The sequence below is a fragment of the Uloborus diversus genome, chromosome 10 (genome assembly GCF_026930045.1).
Source record: "Uloborus diversus isolate 005 chromosome 10, Udiv.v.3.1, whole genome shotgun sequence".
Classification (NCBI taxonomy): Eukaryota; Metazoa; Arthropoda; class Arachnida; order Araneae; family Uloboridae; genus Uloborus; species Uloborus diversus.
The window spans coordinates 13669439-13686052 of NC_072740.1; the positions used below are offsets into that span (position 1 = coordinate 13669439).

A 16614-nucleotide genomic window follows, 5' to 3' on the forward strand; every position below is an offset into this window, starting at 1 on the left:
TTATTCAATATTTGTCTAACTCTGCGCTCTCTCTCTCTTTTTTTTTAATGAGTGTGATAATAAGTAATGAGAAAAAAATAGCAATGAATTATCATTTATCTCATCATCGTGTAAGTTTTGAATATTTACACTTTCATTATTATATACATCAAAAACTTTTAATGAGACAAATTAATTTTGCACATACATAAGATACATAATATTTCGCGGCATTTACAGTCATTTGTTTTCCTTGTCATTTTTTTCAGATAAAGTACAGTTTTTTTTTTTCTTTTTCATAAATTGTCATCGAAAGAAATTTAATGTTAACAGATCTACTAGAGGTTAAATAAAATAAATTAAATAAATAATTTATTCGTTTTGCTGAATTACTAAGTTGCAAGTTTAACTGTCAAAAGGTATGCAAAAAATATTTATATAAGGTTTTATTTACTTTTGAAGAGTAAAAAATTAAAGTATCGTTTTTTAATTAATTCACTATTCATATTTGGTTAATAAAATACAGAGTACTGCATGAAAATTTAATTCAAGTATCTTCAACTTAAAAATGCTATTATCACATTCAAACAAATGTTTTTAAAAAAAAATTACATTCATAAATCACTAATAAACATTTCTTTAAAGTTAAGAATTTTTGTTGTATGAAACTAGCAGACAATACAAATTACAAACAACTTTTAGATAACCGAATAATTAATGTATCTTTACTAGGACATACTTTTTCATTGATAAATTAAAGTAGTACATGAGAAAAATAATGCAGTGTTTTATATATTTTTTTGAAATAAAAAGAGTTTTGTTTCTTTTCTCCAGAATGACAAAATTCCTTCACTTTTGGACAGAAAAATAAGTATTCTAAGCATTTGGCAATGCTAAATAGGAGCAACTTAAGTATTTTAGAATGTTAAGAGAAAGATAAAAAATCGCGTTTGCCGCTCCTATTTTTTCGTTTTATTAATTTATTTATTTTTTGTTCGTGGACGCTTTGATTGTATATAATTCTTATTACTTTTCTAATTGGATTTTTTTATTAATTCACTTTATTAGCCATACTAAATGCGTAATAAATTCAATACTTTAATAATATTTTTTGAATTAATTCCATAAATATGTTTAATGTTTCGTATTGGAACATTTCTTAAATATAACTCAAAAAGTATTTATTAAAACAAATTTAAAATTATTTACAACATTTATCATTTAAAACAGTTTCTTTATTGGAATCGATGCACTCAACATTTTTTGAATAGTATTAGAAATGAATATTATGGAATACTTTTCCAGAAAAAAAATCTTTTTTACAATATATCTTCCTGTTTAGACTTTTTACGTTCATATATCTTTCATATACAAAAAAAAGCTTGAATATTTTCCAGGAAGTATGATTTTTAAAAAAATACAAAATATTTCTGGCATTTTGTTTTTGCAACTGATAAATATCTTGGTGTCCATGATTAATATGGGACAGTTAAAACAAAACAATAACCCGAGCAACAATAACTTAAATAATTTACTTGCATATTTGTTGACATTTCAAAACTCAATGATATTTGTTACAAGTAAAAATTAGCACGCGTGTTGCACTGTCGAACATGTACACATGTGTTTTGCACATGTTTGTACTATCTTCATTATATAAAATTGGATATATCTTTATCGATTCCTTCATTTTCAATGGATTAGTGAGCAAAATTTGTTTATCTATATTACAAAGATGATATATGCTACTCATAATCTACGAAATGATTCAATTTGGTTGTAATAGTACATACAGTTCAATAAATAATTTTTGGATGTTTTGGAATCAGAGGGCACGTTTGAACTTTAAGGTTATAAAAGTCAAACAGTTTCTTTTTGATTGATATTTTACAGATATAAGCTTAGCATAATATGGATGGCAGAAAGAAGAAAATGAGTTTAAAAAAGACATGCCCTGAAAAACTAGATAATTTTTTAAACTGTACTAAGCTTATATTAATTTACAAGAATGTATCTACCTTGGACATGAACTGTGAGAATTGATTATTATATATGAAAACATGTGAAAACCACGTGGAAGTTCGCGAAGAACACGCAAAATGTGTAAAACATAACTTCCCCCCCTCGCCAAAAATGACTTTAAGATCCATAGGTCTAGGCGAAGCAACGCAATGGTAGTCTTTTTGAAAGTTCTAAAACATGTCCCTGCGCAAGTTTCCTGACGCTAATGTTGCTGAGCCGAATATTTCATTCTTTTCTGTTTCTGCCTTTGATTACAGAACCAAACTCTAACAACGTTTTTCTTGAGGTCTAATTTCTCTGCTATCGCGGCAATCTTTTCGCCTGAGGGTCTGGGTTGCACAGCGAAGTAGGCTTCGAGCGATCGCTTCTCTGGAGCAGCTATGGACGTTCGCTTTCTTTTCTTTTCACCACTGGGGAGAACACTTGGACCGTCGGGCTCTCGCCGCTTGTTTTTGGCCTGTGCTTCCGCCGCTTCGAGCCAAGCTTGCAGGATAGGTTTTAGGGCCACCATATTGTTGTGGGACAGTGTGAGGGATTCAAACCTGCAGATTGTACTCTGAGAAAGCGAGCCCACTCCGGGCAGTTTGAGATTGGCAAGGGCTTTGCCCACATCGGCCTGCGTGACGCCGAGTTTGATGCGCCGCTGTTTGAACCGCTCTGCAAATGCTTCTAGCTCGCGAGGATCGGTGTCAGCGTCGTGCATGCCCATGGAAGGATGTGGGGCAAGAGGATGGTGATGAGTGGCCATCATAGTGTTCATACCGTGTGAGTATATGGGTCCATGTAGTTGAGGATGGGAACTGACGGCACTGCTCTCGCTTGGCATCGAGAGTGGAGGGAGGGACGAAGGACATATGGGGTCGAGCAAGTCCATGGCGTCCATTCCAGAATGAACCATCTGGGTATGGTGAGGTCTTGTGTTGGCCCCAGCGTGGCCTGGGCCCATGCCCGGGTGGTGAGCATACATCACGTCGTGCTTGATGTGCAGGCCTGGTCCACCAGTTGGACCGTGCTTTCCGATGTCCATCGTCAGGCCATCGGGCCGTCCGACGAGCCCATCGTCGAACGTCGGGAAGAGGTTTCCCTGCACGAAAAAGAAAACAGGTGTGAGTGTGTGAATTATCAAGGCGATCTTTCCTTTCCAAAACTAAATGGCATACGGTTATTATCCGCAAACATCTGCCATTTTGTTTTAGGAAAACGTGTTAGAGAATTTTAAAAAGAGGAAATTGACAGTATTTGCGTATGAAAAACTAAAGAATGCAGTGGAAAAAAAGACCCTTCATCGAACAAATTCGGAAAATAAACAGTTGTTACATTTTCATAGCTCTATTTAATTTGACTTTGTACTCTTTTTATTCAAGTCTTAGTGAAAAAAAAAAACGTCCTGTGTTTTTTTAAATAATTAATTATTCAGGAAAATAAGTTAAAACACGACAACTTTCTTACAATTATGTTAAGCAGGATTTGAAGTTCGTTGTTAAGATTCTGAAAATTATTCTGTTCAAAATGTTAAACAGAAGTTGGAGCTGCACGGCTGCACCAGATAGTTTCTATCATTGTCTGTATTGCTAGCTGATGCAACCCGTTGGGTATTCTGTAAGGGAGACTGGGTGTTGATATTCTTATACGATTTTGATTTTTCTGACCAATGTTAGGCACCAAAATAAATATTCATGTAATACTATTGCATATTTCCTATTATATAATGATTTCAAGACTTTTTTTGACGTAATTTTTTCCTGTGAAATAGGCTTTAATTTTTTTTCGAAATGTATTAATTTGACTTAAATAAGGGCTTAACTCAAAAATGGTGAAAAAGCAGTTGCGAATGTAAGCAAATTCCTTTTGGTAAAATCATTCCTCTTTGTCAAGGAGCACTGTGGAATATTGCTTATTATGATATAATTACTTAAACACCCTGTACGATTGATGAAAGAAAACCATAAATATTTACTTTGGTGCACGTTAAACTATTTCTTTAGAATAACTCTCAAGCAAAAAAAAGTGACACGTTTGGCTGTACAATATAGAGTAAACGTTATGTTTATAAAGTAATTGTTGATCTATTTACCATAAGAAAGTGAAAATGGACAAGTAACTGGTATTTAAACGAAATTGCAAGTAAATGTTTGCGATGTTTTTAAGATGAAACTACTTTTTTTTCATTTAACCAAACTTGATTTCAATTTATAGATTGAAGCATTTTGTTCATTAGATTTGTTTACCAAACTAGTTTTGGTGAACACCAAACTTCAAAGGGACTCGCAGCATCATTGCAAAGACCTGACTAAATTTCCTTTATATGGTTAATTCACATTTGTTTATTTTAGACACTGGAAACAGATGCAGAAGTTTAAAATGGCATTTTAGGTATAAGGAAGCATTTCGATTTTAATTAAAACATTCAACTACAGATTTAAAGAAGTGTATAGTAGTTCTGTTAAAAATAAAATCGAAAATTCTTTTATGCCTACAGGGTGTTTCAGTTAAACGTTTGAGAACCCTAAAAGGGGTAGGGTACATCCTGACGAATCGAAATAGCATAGCGATACGGGGTTTGAAATGTTTTCCTGAGGCGGTGATGTGCACGGACGCCCCAAAAAGAAAAGCGACCGTAAGTGAATGTAATAATTCATGTAAAAAAGCAAAAGGTACATCCGTCTAAATAAGTGTTTGAAGTTTTTTCATCCGGCCACAAGCACACCTCACATCTTCGGCGCGTGGAACTCCGAACTGTCTGGAATACTCCCGGAAAAACTCAAATTTCTCGGGACGGGAAAGCATTGCTGTATTATTTAGAATCGTCAGGATTCATCCTACTTCTCTTAGGAGTTCTGAAACATTTCACTGAGACACAACGAAAAAAAAAAGATTGAAGTAAATATAAAATTTACACTGGACTCTTAGGCTTCAAAACAGAAAAATTGAAACTGAATTGCGCAGTAAAAAAACCATACGCCTGAAGAATCGATTTTTATAAAATAAATAAGAAGTAACATAAAGCATTGTAGTAAACTTTTTTTCATTATCAGTGAAAGCAGAATAATAATGAAATATAACTGAAAACTACAGAGTCAAAGGTTACGTTAGCTTCTATTGGAAAAATAATGATCAAAAACAAAGTACATTTACGAAGAAAAACATACATTCAAAAATTCTACTCTGTTTATCAAAAAAATTAAGTGAAAATTACACTTTCGTGTTTTGAAGCAGGATAGATGCATAAGACGAATTGCACGCGATGAATGGAGCACACGCGTTTGACCTTCATATGTGCTACAGAATGGGGTTCCTTGTAACTCATACATGTGTTTTTCATTGGATATTTGTGCCGAACAATGTAAGCAAAAGGATCGAAGGTTATTATTTCAAGCAACCCTATATATTTTGATTAGAAACTAAACTAAGTTTGTGCATGGAAAATTAATTTTCTTCCCCATAATTACAGCACATTCATAAATGTTGAAAATGATTTTGCAGTTGATAATAAAAATTCAAAGGATTTAAAAACTATGTAAAATCTCTTATTTGATCCCTAAAAGAATGCACCTGTTTATAATTCATCATATTCTCTGTTATTAAGCGTAAAAAATAATATTAAAATAACTCAATTAATTTAGATTCTTTAAACCCTCTGTCAAAATGTTTCCAATCTGATATTACAGTTTTAAGCATGCAATTATGAGTAATAACACGAAGAAACGTTTACAATAATAGTATATAGAAATGTACTATACAAAAAGTATGTAGCTATTTTGTTAGATATTCTTAACCATACGTTACAAGAGTTAAAGAAAAACTAAGAAATTATACCTTAGAGAAGTCAAAATGTTTTAACAATTCGTTTCTAAAGCAATATGTTTCATAACTTTTACTCCACAACTGTATCATTTATAAAGTAATTTATGTGCTTAAATGTAGTTCAAAATCTTTACTTAACCTGTTTTTATATTTTGTATTTTTTTTTAATAATTATAAATTTATAGCATTAATCAATTTGAGTTAGATTTAAAGACAAATACATTTTTGCAGACTATTTGCAATTAACCTTCTGTAAAAATGCGAGATTTTCATATTTTCACATTAATGTTTCGGGTAAAGAAAAGGATGAATCTTTCGATGAACAACCGTTTTCAATTATTATAAATTTTAAAGCAAAGTAACAAAATAAATGCTATTTTTAACAACAATTTTTTTAAAGATCAAATAGTTTTATAGCACATAATTATTCATGTTTTTAAATTTTCTATAACAATCAAAATAGGAATAATTTCAAACCTTTCGGAATATCCCTCACTTATTAACAATTGCTACATGTAAGTAAAACATTTTGCTTTCCATGCAAAAAGGAAGATTTTAAAAATTCTAATGCATGTTGACTTAATGAAATACAAAACAGGCAACGCATTAAAATTTATGACAAGAAAATTACCGCTAATTGCAATGAAAATGATGAAAAAAAATCAAGGAAAATGAACTAATATTTCTGCAATCTAGTTGCAGTTTTAAATATATTACAAATCTACTTTTAAGTTTATTTCCACTGTAAATAAAATGAAAAATTGTTGAAAAGAATCAAACTTCCTCTGAATATTTTATATCTTAACACTTAACATGCATTCCAAATACAAAAGAACTTCAATAATTTCTCTGAATTAAGAGAAGTTACAATATCCGTGCTATAATATAAAATGCAAAGCATATGTTTAAAACAACTGTTTTATTCAATCATATCTATATTAGCTGTAATATTTCCTTTAATGTTGCCAGTAAATAAAGAAACTTGTATCAAAGAAAGACAAAACGGAAGTAAATAATTACCTGCATTAATATTTTTTCAATAAAAAGATTTTATTTCAAAATAACCACTTCGTAACTCAATTAAAGGAGATTCATATTGTGTTAGGTGTATTTTCAGTTTCTCGGTGTACGTTTTTTAATGACGTTTGAGGGATCTTAAATGTCACTTTGTTCTTGGCATGATAATTTTGTTGAAAACTTTTAAAAATTGACAAAGAGTCAATTTTGAAATTAAAACTCTCGCTCCTGAATGTGATATTACAGTCTATATATGCTCCAAATGTCAACAAATAAGGCAGTGAGAAGCAAAGTGGTGTAAGGGACAAAACTAAAAATTGGAGATGACCAGTACAAATGGTAGGTGAACCCCTTCTCTGTCTTAGGGCTAGAGATAGTATTAGTAGCTTTGAGGTGCTGCTATGCAGAACGATTTAGAAAAAAAATCACTAAAAGCCTACTTAGGACCTTATCTTTAAACGCGTTTCACTCAAAACTTGAAAATGTCCACTTAAACCCTTTGCTTCTCACTGCCTCGAATGAGAAGCAATATCGCAAAAAATGGTGTTTGAATCAAGTTTCAAAAAATTGGCATCCTTTACTTGGCCGCAGGATCATATTCACAGCAGTTTGAAAGATGTTTTAAAAATTATGACGCCCCTTGCATGACTGTAGTACTATGTTAAAAACAATATCAATATAATTGAGAAAAATAGTCTCTTGTGCTGCATCGTGATACATTGAAATCCCATCACCAAGAAGGCCAATGCAACGAAATATCCGTTTCAACGAAATAAATTTTCAGTCCCGTTTGAAATTCTAGTTACAACGAACAAAATTTGGTGTCTTGAAGTTCGTTGCAACGCGATTTCACTGTATTACAATGAGAGAGTTAAATTTGTTTTCTGAAGAATAGTTGCTTCATACGCAAGCATAACATGTGTGGCAACTTAAGCCACTGGATAAAGGATAATCCCTACGCAGGGAAATTAAAGGGCATCTTCCCTATCCGGAGGGGAATTCCAATCAGATGCAACGGACACTGCGTGTAGGTAAGACGCGTATGTGTTGGCTCGGATCGAATAAGGATAATAAGGATCCGAGTGGAATTATGGGAGTTAAACCAAATATTTGTAAATAGTAGTGTAGTATGTAATAGTAGTGTTTTGTGTAGTAGTATGTAATAGTAGTGTTGTGATTGTAAACAAAATGGACAAAATGAAATTGGTCGAAATCATTGGACTTGTAGGAAAACACGCAACAATTCGTAACATGAGTGTTGCGACAGTATGTTCAAAGGTGTTCAAATAAGGTTTAATAAGGATAGAACGTTACTCTGATAACCACAACAGTACTTTTTAAGTTAGAACTTTTCTCTCACATGATGTCGTATAAAATGATATAGGGCTCAGAAAATGCCTTGTGTTAAATTATAATTAAAGTGTGAAAACAACGCAAATGAATAAAATTCTCAAGAAAATACAGCATAAAGCTAGGCTTCCATGCAGCCTCTCCAATGCAAAAGTGATTAACTATCAGCAAAAAAAGTTGTAAGAGAACATAAAAGTCGATAATTCTCTAATGACATTTTGTTGGGAGTTGAGCACTTTTGCACTGATAAAGAGGATCCATCGTAGACTTGAAACAGATGTATGCTGAACTTTGTGAGAATTTGTCTTATATACTTTTTCATTTATTCAAATGACGTCACATGCATAATCATAATAGTTCGAGCAGTTTGAAGTCGATTCTAAAGAATTTCAAGCTATGAGAATGTGTCGTTTTTAAGGTTAATCAGTGGTGGGGGAAAAACTAAATTTTTGTGTAGTGAACTTCTCTTATTTAGGAAACTTGTTATATTTGTTAATTAATGACAAAAATCTTGAAGTTTTCATGTTGAAAGTAACTTTAGCAAAACAAGAGGGTGCCCATATTTGCACCTTATCTTCCATTGTTATCTTTGTTAAAGGCTAAAAGAATTCTGTAAATGTGTTTTCTTTACCGACAGAGTTCAAATGCAAGGAAAGCAACCTTTCACTTTTTGTCTACACTGATCAGTGGTCGGAAAAACTACGTTCTTCTTGTAGCGATCTACAGCTGCAACTACTTTGTTACAAATGTAGTTAACCATATCTGCAACTACCTTTTTTTATGTAGCGACTGCAAACTACATCTTTTTTTTTCTTTTTCTTTTAAGCCAATTTGTCATCCCAAACCATTTTTACGATTTTTACTAGTAGTTGTTGTAAGAAAGCATTACAAAGTTGACAGAATTAAACCATCAAATTTTTAATACTTTCTTGCTAGCGAATTTAATTCAAGAAGTGCAACTCGGCTACTTAAACATGTAAATTGCAGCAGCCATAATTTGATTCAAATTTTACATCGACATACATATGCATAAAATTGATTAGATAATGAAAAACATATTTTAAACAGAAGAAAACAATTTTCATAACATAAACAAATTTTATAGGAACTTATATTTTGTAGGAACTGATTTTGAGCTACTAGCTAGGGGCCCGGAAATGGCTACCATCCTTTTTCTTACGCCACTGATAAAATGATATAAAAACGTTTTTTTGATCCTACCATTTAATTGCAAAAGCTTACAAATATTTAATAATTGTCTTTTATTATGTTAATATATCAACGATAAACCACTAAAAAAGCAAAAATAAAGAAATATGAAAAATATCTCTAACGGTACTATTATTCATTATTAAACATTAATTTAAAAAAAGCTATCAGAAATGTAAAATTTAACTAAGAATGCTTGAATTACTTCAATGTGCAATTTTGAATTATATGTGAATGACATTGATCCCGAAAGCTTTTTGCTTGACGGGGAAAATTTTGCATGAAACGAAAATATTTCCGCTTTCACACTTTTCTATAACACTACTATTTATTGTAAGATGGCCAGGGCAAATTAATCTCTTCTATAACGTTCAACGCAAAATAGTTTCTTTTTTTATCGAATATTGGAATAATAATAAAATTGAAATCTAAAACGTTCATCTACGGGACATTTTCTACTGCCAGAAAACACAAATGTGCTGCTAAATTGGAAGTTATGGCTTATTTTCTTTCTAAACCACGCTCATTGCGAATAAGGGCGAAATATGAAAATTATGATGCCAAACAAATTAATGACATTAAACAGATATAAAGTATGGCGTTAAAATGATGTGTCTCAGTTAATCTTGTATTTTTATAAGTCATTTCTTATTTCATCCGCTGATGTACTCGCGTAAGATTTGCATTAGTCAAATTCGTTTCAACCTTGTTTTTATTAATATTATTGTTTTTATTATTTTTTTTTAACTTTACTCAAAAGTAGTTTACAGAAATCGGTATAAACTGCTATTTTTTTGCATTGCACTACTCACCTGCACTTCATTACAAACTACTAGATTATTTAGTTACTACAGTAGCATTGCTACTTGTAGCACGCTTCTTTTGACCACTTTTATTAATGTTTGAAGGATTTTGGAAGATCGCGTCAACATTACGCGTTCATGGATGGTCAGAGGTATAATACTGTCTTTAATGAACTAATAAAGGATGTCCCAAAATTAACGCAAGATTTGATTTTGTTGCCATTTGTGCAAAATAGTGTTGGCATCTCTGAAAAAAAAAATTGATAGCTGAGAGGTTAGGGTTTAAAAAAATGGAGCGTTATACGATACAATAACGCGCTTTCATTATTGAACAATTGTTTCAAAAATAATGAAAGTTGAGGCTGGTCAAGCAGTTACTGTTATTGGCGCTCGGTATCGCAACACGGTAATGCACGGGTGGTTGTGGACTTGTTGACATAGACATTTGAATTCAAATAACCCCATGGATTGACACTATCATTTATATTGGCCTTCAGCGGAAACTATTTTCTGTCTGGAATCAACTATGTGTTTTTTCCGTAATTAAAAAATACGGGATAGGTGGCATAGTAGACAAAGTAAAATATTTCACCATTTACCTTTGCTTCACTATTTTACTTAACCCAGCATTCCCTACTAGTATATGTATCATAAATCAAACCTCAGCCAAACTATGAATTTCCAGGCGTACTATTTGCATTAAAAATAACAAAGGAAAAATGAACGAAAAGGAAAAAGTAAAATAGAAACTAAACATTAAAATTAAGCTTTTGAATTCATGAAAAAAATAAAGTAATATATGTACATCATGTATGTTATGAAGGAATAAAACTTCATGCTTACTTTTATTTTTAGACTGACTTGAAAAAAAATTAACTAAATAAAGATGGATGTAGACAATATACATTGAAATGAATAAAAACTTCGTCTCACTTTCAATATTCTGAGTGAGAAATCTTTAAAAGCAAAAGGTGTTTCATTAAGTAGCTTTAGCATCAAAATAAGTCAAAATTCGCTGTAGATTTAGCTATGTTCAGTTATGCATTTTTGCAATTTTACAACAGAATTTGAGACAGAGCTATTTTTAAAAGGAAAATCTATGTCGCTATGTTCTTACGTATCCTTTCCTCCAAAATAAAAAATAACTCAAGGCTCAGTTCAGATACAAATTATCTTTTAGCAAAACGGTACTCGTGTGTTTTTATGTTCGTGCGTTACAAGTACTCTTATTCCTAGCGTTTTACAACAGCCCTTAGTATAGTGGTTATAAACATTGCTATGAGCACGGACAACCTTGGTTTAAATCCCGCCGGAGAATTTCTGTGATGAAATATTAGACGCATTATGTTTGATTGAAAAAAATATGCTTTCTAAAAAAAGAGATAAATGCGTTTGCAACGATTTGTAACAAAATATCAAAACGTAGGCTTTTGTAGATTTTCTTAAATAAATTAATAATGCAGTCGAGTCCGGAAATCCGAGTTGGTTGGGAATACTCCAACTCGGATTACTGAAAACTCGGGTTATACAAACTGCGCGATAGATTAGGAGAGAAACGCTAATTGTTATATACTGCAACGAAAAATTTGGAGAAATCAAGCAGTTAAAATAAAGCAGCACAGATAAAAATGTATTGTACGATTTCAGGGCCATATAAAGAGAGAGTTCCTTGTGTTTCTATAATACTTTTGTTCATTGTTATTCTGTTTCTAACACAATCATCAGATGTTAGATCCCTCAATTTTAAATTATTTTCACGTTTTTGTCTTCATTTAAGTAGTAGGAATGCTCTAAAACTTTATATTCCTTTGCAGTTCTTTTAATACTTTCTCTCATCGAGGGAAAAAAAGTACATTTTGAGCTACCTCGGATAAAGCGGAGTTCGAGTTGACAGAACTCGGATTGGTGGAATTTCACAAAAATAATGAGTTTTTTTAATAACAAATCATCCTGAGGTTTCTAATATGCGTCAAAACTTCAAAGAAAATAAAGATGCATCCGGGAATTAAAGTGTCGTGCATTGATTACGTAAGTTTCGTTGCATGTTGAAAAACACTTCCATCACCCCCTAAAAGAAGCTTAAATTCAATTCTTTTTCTCTAAATACACTGCAAAAACGATTCAGAAACGTTCCTGGAAAATAATGGGCAGCTGATGTGCCCAATTTCTGCCAGTAACATACCTTGAAAAAACCAGGTACGTTTTCCGCAAAAATTCAGTAACCTTCCTGAAATGATCCTGGAAGCTTCCTGAAAAATTCGGAAACCTTCCCGTTTAAAGCCAGTCGTGTTTCTGGAACTGCAGAGTAAACTTAGGTAGTTATAATAAAAACTTCTTGGCAACTTCCTGATTTATCACGGAAGTTCCAAAAGCAGTACCGCAAACATGGCCTAAAGCTAGAGCAGAAATGCAAGCAAGTATCAAGAGCTTTACTCGTCTGCAATTCTTGCAAGCCCACGTAGTCCATGGACTTATTTACTCCCTTTTGGGAGCTTAATCAGTCTGGAGAAGGCGTAATCTAACTGAAGCCGATACACTTTATAAATACGCTCAGTTAATTTTTAAACTGATAGCTAAAAATATTTTTCACAACATTGAGAAATATGCATTCCTGAAACTTGTAGCAACTCAGGAAACTTTTTGACAATAATACTTGATTTTTCCAGGAAGTGGACACAAACCTTTGAAATCCCAAAACGTTACACGGACTACTTAGTAACGTTTCGGAATTTTTTACAGTGTATCACCTGTTATGCTCTATCTACCTTATATCGCTCATTTGGAAGAAGAGTGCCACAATACGAAAAAAAAGGGAAACTTTTTCCGGAAGAATTGCTTGAAGTTGAACTTTTCAGGCAATTTGCATTACGAAAAGTAAGTTCGCTGTGCTCTCCAGTGGTTAATATTAGAACAAAAAAATCTGTCATTATTTTCCAAAGAAGATAACGTCATTTGAAGGCCTTTAAGCGAAAAAAAAAAGAAAATTAAAACTTTCGTCTTGTGGCACTCTTTTTACAAACGAGCGATATCTAATCTCAATTGCGTTTACTAATAGAGTCGATAACATAATTATAACAGTTAGTTATGCTATTATGTCCTACTGGATACAAACTGGATGCTCAGGTACGTATAGACCGCTTAAAAATATTTATATGCTAAATATATCTCGTTATGATCTATCAACAACATATCAAATTTTTAAGTCAGTATACTAATTGATAATTATAGACCATGTTTATAAAGCCTAAATTTAAGCCATTTTAGACTGGATAAAAATGTTAGTGTTGGTTGAGGTATTAATAGTTGAAAGAATCTTAAACAGCTAAAATCCTTCTGTTATACATTATACAGGGTGTCCGAAAAGTCCTTGACACATTTAAAAAATTCATAGAAAACCAACGAATTGTCGTATGAATTTGCGATTTGCACCATAATGCTTCACAGGTTCAAGAGTTTTTATGACATCGAAAAAAAATGAAAAGAGGGGAAAAAAAGAAGAAAAAGGGTATTTCGCAGCCAGGGTGTCAGTATATGCTATGCTTGTAATTCTTCGTTTTAACGATTTAAAAGTAACTTTTAAATCTTTTTTGTTGACATGGGAAAACGCAAAAAGGAATGAAAATTACTAAACGACGAATTACAAGCATAGCATATACTGACACCCTGGCTGCGAAATGCCGTTCTTCTTTTTTTCCCTTTTTCATTTTTTTTTAACGATGTCATAAAAACTCTTGAACCTGTGAAGTATTATGGTGCAAACCACAAATTTATACGACAATTTGTTGGTTTTCTATGAATTTTTTAAATGTGTCAAGGACTTTTCATACACACTGTATTATCTGCGTCTAATCAGATCCAAACTCAGTTTAGTAATAAACAATTTCAATGGCATATCTATGAAAATTCGTTTGTTATTGCATAATATCTCTATGAAAATAGATCAAAGCAGTTTGAAAGTCCAAAAATGTTCCTAATGACTAAGGTCTTATTAATATGCAATGATTCCCAGCAACTTTCCGGAACTGCATTTGGCGTGCCTGTTCCCACCTGTTACTAGTGGTCCCGTTACCATGCACTTCGCTGATATTGAACGACGATCCATTTTGTTAGACGCATGTCTGGAATCGATAGAAACACACAATCACGCTCTAAACAATATTCAACACTGATTATTGCCACAAATAAGCATAAATATTTTACTCCTATTGAAGCATTCCCTTGAAACGCGTGTCTGAGGTTAAGGTTTCTCGACATGAGTGGTAGTCACCAATTGCTATATTACCGCACAAATTTGAAAGTTTCGTGATTGCGCGATCTATGTCTAAGTATTGAATTTCTTAAGTGGGAGGCGGTGAAATGTTTTTGTCATAAATTACATTGCCATGCGATAAAAGGATTTAAGTGAATTTATAAAAGCCAGCAAGGAATCTGAGTTAGCCGCAAGCAGGTTGTTTAGTTTTCATGACAATAAAGCTGATAAAATATTTTTGAAGCGCAACTTTAATGAGTTTTAGTATAAATAATGAATAAACCTTTCTTAATTTTTGGATGGTTATGGTTCCAAAAAGAAGTGATCCACGCAATAACAACATTGCAGCATTTATTGCAGCTTTCAAAAAGGTAGCAGCCTGGAATGCTGTCAACTCAGTAAAATTCTGTCGTGGGCAGATAAGCGGCAGTATCTATAGAAATGATTTTTTGAGATATTTGAAGAAACTCATTCTGGATTCATTACTGACAATAGGGAAAAGTTGGAATCAAATCACTTTTTCCTGCTCTTTTTTTTTTTTTTTCAACGAAAACCAAACAAGCAAGTTTGTATGATAAATCTATCTACAAAAGATGACAAAAATGCAAAAAAGGAAAATTTTTCTGTTACTGTCCTTTACATATCTAGCACGAACTAGCAGCATAATTACCATTAATTACATAATTCGTACACAAAATACTAACCATTGACATGTAGTGTCATGTGATATTTATCAGTACTTAGCATTACTATTCGATACCTGTTATTTACTTAAGTTAATCCAGGTAACTTTATCGCTTTCTTTTTCCATGCCATAAAATGATCATTAGAAATTTATAAGCTAGCATGAAACCTAAGTTAATCGCATACCGCTTTATGATTTTCGAATTAGTTTTTCTGCAGGGCCTTTCAAGTAGACATTCCTTCTCACTTTCTCATTTTTCAAATTTTTTTAATTTCAGTTGTCCATATGAACTATCATAGCACTCATATGAATATAGCACTCATAAGCAGTATTATGCCTTTTATCAAGCTCTTCGAGTCTGTGTTACAAAAATATGCATGAAGGTGGTTTTGCATACTTCCACTGTTCAAGTATAAACCAATACGGAGATTTTCATAGCAAGTAAAATGTAAATTTTTAGGCATTTCTGTATTTTGAAACGTACTAAATGGATGTGGAAAGCTGCAGTGTCGTTTTAGCACACTTGCTTGAAGTATGCCAGAATCATCAGTTGATACTTTTTTTTTTTTCGGATTTTTGTGATTTTATTTTCAGTTTCAATCAGCCTGATGCCCTCCTGACTTGATCATGGATCTTTGATTAACACATTGAAAATTAGTATCTTTATAAAAACTAAATGTGAATCTGTATTATTTTCTTCACAGCTTGAATTTTAATTTGTAGAATTTATGCTAGAACTCTTGTACGACATTCTATAAAATTATTCATTTCAATAAACATTTTTACATGCAGAAATATTACTCGTAATGCCTAATTAGAGATTTTCTCGCAGGATCTTCTACAAAAATTTTACTACTGTTAATTTCACTCCATAGTGATTTCTTGGTAATATTGTGATTACTTTCAAAAATGGAATTGCTTATAGAAAACCATAAGATGTTATTTTCTTCACGGTTAAATTCCAACTACAGTAAACTTCCGATTATCCGCGGAATAGGGTGGCACGGTAACCGCGGATAAGCGAAAACCGCAGATAATCCGAATAATAGGTATAAAACGATACTACTGTGTGCAATTGCTAAAAAATACGAATAACATTCACACATACATTTAAACTATAGCTAAAACCTTTTCTACATTGCATATACTATCATTAATTGTTGAAAATATTTGTAAAAGCTAAAAACAAAAAATAACACGTTCATAAGTTTAAAAATTACTTAATGGCAGTTTTTAAAAAATGTGAAAAGACCCGCGGTTAATCGGGAGTTTAATGTCGTAAAATCTCTAAAGATCAAATTGCGCGCAGAATATTAAATCAAAACACACAAGCATATACTATTTTTTCAGTCGCGGATCAAAAAACTGCCTCATTTGAAAAAAAATCACATTTTAAAGAATTTTTTGAGAAATAAGAGAACTATTGTGTAACCTTTTCATAAAAAATGTATGTTCAAGCTGACAAGTTTTAATCAAAATTAAATCACCCTTGCATT

At 32.2% G+C, this 16614-nt stretch overlaps 1 protein-coding gene across 1 annotated transcript in view; it reads right to left on the bottom strand.

The window, feature by feature from the left end:
* Positions 1 to 2203: 2203 nt before the first annotated feature.
* Positions 2204 to 16614, bottom strand: part of LOC129231662 (inhibitory POU protein-like) — a 112576-nt gene continuing 98165 nt past the window's right edge. The window contains exon 2 of the mRNA XM_054866025.1: positions 2204 to 3085. Coding sequence (XP_054722000.1) covers positions 2204 to 3085 — 882 coding nt within the window. The remainder of the gene's footprint in view (positions 3086 to 16614) is intronic.